At 40.3% G+C, this 5,212-nt stretch overlaps 1 protein-coding gene across 1 annotated transcript in view; it reads right to left on the bottom strand.

Moving 5' to 3' along the window:
• Window positions 1-3,100, bottom strand: part of LOC107117533 (E3 ubiquitin-protein ligase RNF170-like) — an 11,273-nt gene extending 8,173 nt beyond the window's left edge. Inside the window, exons 1-2 of the mRNA XM_015419671.1 lie at window positions 3,050-3,100; window positions 2,324-2,432 (exon numbers count right to left, since the gene is read on the bottom strand). Coding sequence (XP_015275157.1) covers window positions 2,324-2,432; window positions 3,050-3,100 — 160 coding nt within the window. The remainder of the gene's footprint in view (window positions 1-2,323; window positions 2,433-3,049) is intronic.
• Window positions 3,101-5,212: the final 2,112 nt, after the last annotated feature.

The raw sequence follows: 5,212 nt of genomic DNA, 5'->3' as shown, positions 1-5,212 counted from the left end.
GCAGGAAAGTGGGACAAAGCCATGCAATTCTGCCATACTTGCATTCCAAAAGTCCTGAACCAGTCACTTGTAACATTTTGCTGGTACAACACAGTTTTGGTCCTGGTAGAGATGGGGACTCTCTGATAATCCGTTGGAAATGATGCAGATCGACTGACATCTCCCATGCTGACAGAGTAGTGTAAGTGGCAGCTGTTCTCCCACCACAGGCAGGGCTTTGGTCCTAACAAAACCATGATAATATGAGGCTTCCCTTTGCACCATCACTGGAAGCCTTGCTGCTCTGCTCTGGTGTGCTGGCCTGCTGTCAGACAGGAAGTAATAGATGACCAAATGTGCAGCCTTAGAGGTTTATTTCCCTTCACCATCTACAAAAACAAACTGGCACCCACCATACTGATGAAGTAAAAGCATGACTCAATAGGAATATTGTTAATGTTGCCAAAATACCTCCCAGTATCTTTTTGGTAGGCATTAATGGCAATGAGATTTTGCCACATTTTAACTGTGGGAGAAACATACATTCCATCCATCAATGGATCTTGCACATGATTCAGGATGGTTTTTGTTTTTGTTTTAAATGAGTGTAACCTTTTAGATATTGTGAGTTTGGATGCTCTTAACATTTTGAAATTGAGAAATAAAAATAAATGTAAGTTCTAGGAAGTTTTAAGGTGAAAATTGCAGGGTAACTGGCACTGAACGGAATTTTGTTTCCTAGCAATTTAGGAAATAGTTAGTTCTCAGCCCTTAAGTGTTACAATTCAAATTGACAGTGAATTGTTGTACATTTTTGTATGGCAAATACTTTTATTTTGGTCTGTTTCTGTTGGCCTTTTGCCTATATCACAGACTCCAGTACAGAGCGGACACTCTGGGCCAGAGTGGTATCTGTTTCCTGTTTATTGTTCTGAAGACTTCCTGGATATTGCAAAACTTTTCAGCATGTAATATGGATGAATGAAAAACTTGTTGCTCTATCTTATATAACAGACATAGAAACTGTGATGCTATGACGATAAACAGATGGCATGTACAATTACTCTGGATGTCACTTTGAATCACATATTTTCAGTACTGGATCTAGGGTTACCAATCTCCAGGTGGTGGTTGGAGATCTCCTACTATTACAATTGATCTCCGGGTGACAGAGATCAGTTCACCTGGAGAAAATGGCTGCTGTGGAAGGTGAACTCTGGCATTACACCCCACTGAAGTCCCTCCCCTTCCCAAACCCTACCTTCCTCAGGCTCCACCCCCAAAATCTCCAGGTATTTCCCAACCCGGAACTGGCAACCCTAACTGGATCATAAGTAAAGACTGCTGGATCAGACCAGTAGTCCATCTAGTCCACCTTACTACACAGCAGCCAACTACTTGCCTTGGAAGGTGTTATGTATTGAAGTCCGACCGCGTGCGAGGCCGGGTCTCCACAAGGTCATGCAAAGCCACCGAGCTTCGCTCCTGAGAACAATGGTCCGCGCAGATCCTGGCCCGCACCTATCTGAGGGCTAGGATCCAAGAAGGACCTATGGAACGCCTGACCACTGTAATTAACCTATCGCTGGTGTGGGGTGTGTTTTGGGAGTGGGAATATAAGCCGGCCTGGGAGCTGGTGTTGGTGTCTTGTTCTGCACCTTTAATAAAAGTATGAGCTGAAATCACTGCATCAGTACTTTTCAGAAGGCCAAGCACTCAGGGCAGAGAACCTGAGGCCCTCCCCTGCTGCTGCCTCCCAGCACTGGTGTTTAGAGGTTTGCTGCCTCTGTATAGGGAGGCCCCCTTCAGTTACCACGGCAAGTAGCCATTGATGGACTTCTCCTCCATGAATCTGTCTTAGTCTCTTTTAAAGCAATCTGTGCATGTGGCCATCATACAGTAAAACATCATAGACCTGTAAAACTTCTTCCTCTGGGGAAGGTTGGGGGGCTGGCAAACCTGCTGTAGTCCTGATGGGCCTTTTTTGTTGCCACAAAGGCAGCCTTGCAAGGCTAAAAATCCAAACACAGTAGAGCTGTTCAGAGCTGGATCAAATATCTGTCTGTGTTGACAGCAAGGGAGAAAGTTTTTAATTTGTGAGACCAAATTAATTAACTTGAATTAATGTGAGTTCCTTTCTTGTATATCCTTTAATTTTATTTAATGAGAAATTTCCCAGTTCTCTTTTTTAAAAGCCTTTTCTTAATTTTGAGGTCTACATGAACTTCAGACATACAAAACAAGAAACAATATTTTGTGAAGTGTTTTCTTTTATAATTGAATGTAGCATTGATGTTGCTATATGTTTTAAAGCACAATAATTGGAAAAAATAACAATACTTACCGCAATATAAATGTCCACAGTTAGTTTCTACTGGGAAATTAGCCGCCTGGAGGCAGATAGGGCAAGTCAAATCGCTGTAGTAACATTGGTGCCAGGGCCGAAGAGATCCCTAAAACAAAGTTAGTCTTTTATAATTGGTATAGATTGTAACCGATATACCCTAGTTAATTCATAAAATGCACAGTAGCCTTTAATAAGCATTAATTAACTCCAGACAAATCTGGAAAAGTTTAACTTCCTTGTACCCATAAGCACCAGTTTGTTCTATGTTTACTACTTTTAACATTTCAAGATCTGCTGTATGCAGATTTGTCATGGTCTGATTTAGCACTGTGGGTTTCCTTTGGAAACCTCTTATCGAAGCACAAAAAAACAAAAAAGCTGACATAAGATTTAGTTATATGGCAAACCCATATGTTAACAAGAAAGGAAAACCTGATTAATGAAGTCATTCTGCTTCTATAAATTCAGTATATCATGTAACAAGCCTCTGTTTTGAAAAGTAATCCCACTTCTTGTTTTCTAAGCTTCATCTGTTGCAAAAACAGGAACCAAGTATGTTTTTAATTAGGTCACCAAGATTCTGGATCCAGGGCAACTGAGTTGTTCCAGAAAGGAAATGATGGAATATTTGAAAAGCTTTCCTGACATCCAAGATCCAAGCACGCATCATTTTTTTTAATGTTACAATATGCATTTTAAACAACTGCAGCTTTATCAACTTACTATGTGGTTTCTTGAAGACAAAGTGGTGTAATTCTTTTCCAGAGGACTCATCTCTTGACTTAAATTAGGAAAACTGTAATTAAAAAAGGCATTTGTATAATGCATGCAGGTATAGCCTCCTGGAGAGAGGTGTGCTGAGATTCATAGACAGGACTGCCAATGTCCAGGTGGTGGCTGGAGATCACATGCTGTTACAACTGATCTCCAGGCAGAAAATGGCCAGTTTGGAGGGCGAACTCTATGGCATTATACCCCACTGAAGTCCCTCTCCGCTCTAAACCCTGCTTCCTCAGGCTCCACCCCCAAAATCTCCAGGTATTTCCCAACTCAGAACTGGTGACTCTATTCACAGAATAAGTAAACTGGTAAAAAATAATATATTTGTACAGAAATGAGCTATCCCTCATCAAAAGTTCTGATGGTTGTGTCCTCTTTGTTTTTCACCAATAGGAAAAAATCTTCTTCAAGGAAATGAAATTTAAACTGCATAAACATAGCTTCTGGTGATGTTGGTACGTGCAGCTACTCCCAGATGTTTTCAGCATAGCTGATGTAGATCCCCTGCTATTTAAATCAACTTCTATTCAGTAATTTTAGAGAGACAAGCTCACAAGCCTTATAAATGGATATCCTTGTGCCTTCTGTGAGAATAATACTGATGTGACATTGTTGGCATAAAGCTCTATATTCTAATTGACTCATTATTGTATAACTGTAAGCACATTAAACTGATGTTTGTGAGCACAGACGCTTCCATGAAAATATGGACCTCTGTTATCAATAAGCATTTTCCCATTGCAGAGAGCACCGCCCCATGTACATCTTTTCTAGCACATGGCACTTTCCCACTATTGAAGCATACATGGAAACCACAGGAAAGTCCATACATTCAGCATAGCTGAACACAGATGTACTTGTCAGTTGACACAATTAGTTCTCCAGGATGCCCAGCTATAGAATTACAACACATATCCCTGGTTATACCAAAATATGCTAGCTGTATATACATTCTACTATGAAATCCATGGGACTATGTAAAGATTTTGTAGCCTTTAAATCTTGTTTAAAGTATTGCATAGGAGAAATTTATATCTGTATCTGGAATTTAGATAACTTCCTATCAAGGGATACATTTCAAAAAGACAAAAAAAAACCCTCCTTCAGAAATTATCAAGGAATATTCTGGTACAACAAAGTGAAGGTCTTAATGCAAAACATCTTTTTCACATTGGCTAGAGCAATGTGTGGCTGAAACACCCCTTGTTGAAATCTCCTTTTGATTAATTAAGTTTACCCACTGGAAGGGTGGGGTAAAACTCAAATAAATAAATAAAATAGATATGAATTTTTGGAGAAACGGTTAAGTTTGTGCTGAGTAGTTCTGCAGTCTCAGCAGGGTTTGGAGTCTGATATACTAGACATATTTCAACAGTGCAAGAGCCTTTGGCTGTAAAAGTCTCAGTCAGCACACAGATCAGGTCAAACGAAGCTTCTTCCTTATCTTTGACCTGAGACCCCATTTGTAGTTAGAAGGAGTGTTGGTTTAAAATAAGCAACAGAACTGCCCTCTGTTTATCTTGAACCAACTCCAGCATCTAAAAATGGGTTATACAAAGAAATTGTAAAGTTCCATTTAGGCAGCTGTATACTTTTTTGTTCCTGCCAACCTAGCAGTTTGAAAGCAAGAAATTGCAAGTAGATAAATAGGTACCACTTCGGTGGGAAGGTAACAGCGTTCCGTGCGCCTTGGTGTTTAGTCATTCTGACCACGGAAATGTCTTCGAATAGCGCTGGCTTTGAAACGGAGATGAGCACTGCAACCCTAGAGTCAAATTCGACTGGCTTTCGAGCAAGGGAACCTTTACCTTTACCTGTATACTTTTTTGTATTTTATATTTAAACATTATTGGCTGCTTTGGCAGAGTGACTTCTAACAGCATCACTATGTTCAATGAATTGACTGGTCCCTGGGTGGATGATGAAAGCCGCAGAACCATGTATTCTGAAAAATATGACTTCTTAGTAAAATAACCAAATTGGGGGGGGGGGTCTAAAAATCCCATACTGACCAAGGACTAAATATGCTCCAGAAAGAAAGCAGCTGAATATCAGTTAAAGGGAAAAGAGGAGAATCCAAGGTGCTTCATCATATGAGAGGTTCCC

Source organism: Gekko japonicus, unplaced genomic scaffold, assembly GCF_001447785.1.
Source record: "Gekko japonicus isolate JY-2015 unplaced genomic scaffold, Gekko_japonicus_V1.1 scaffold1347, whole genome shotgun sequence".
Classification (NCBI taxonomy): domain Eukaryota; kingdom Metazoa; phylum Chordata; class Lepidosauria; order Squamata; family Gekkonidae; genus Gekko; species Gekko japonicus.
This window is presented reverse-complemented; position numbering and strand designations above follow the sequence as displayed.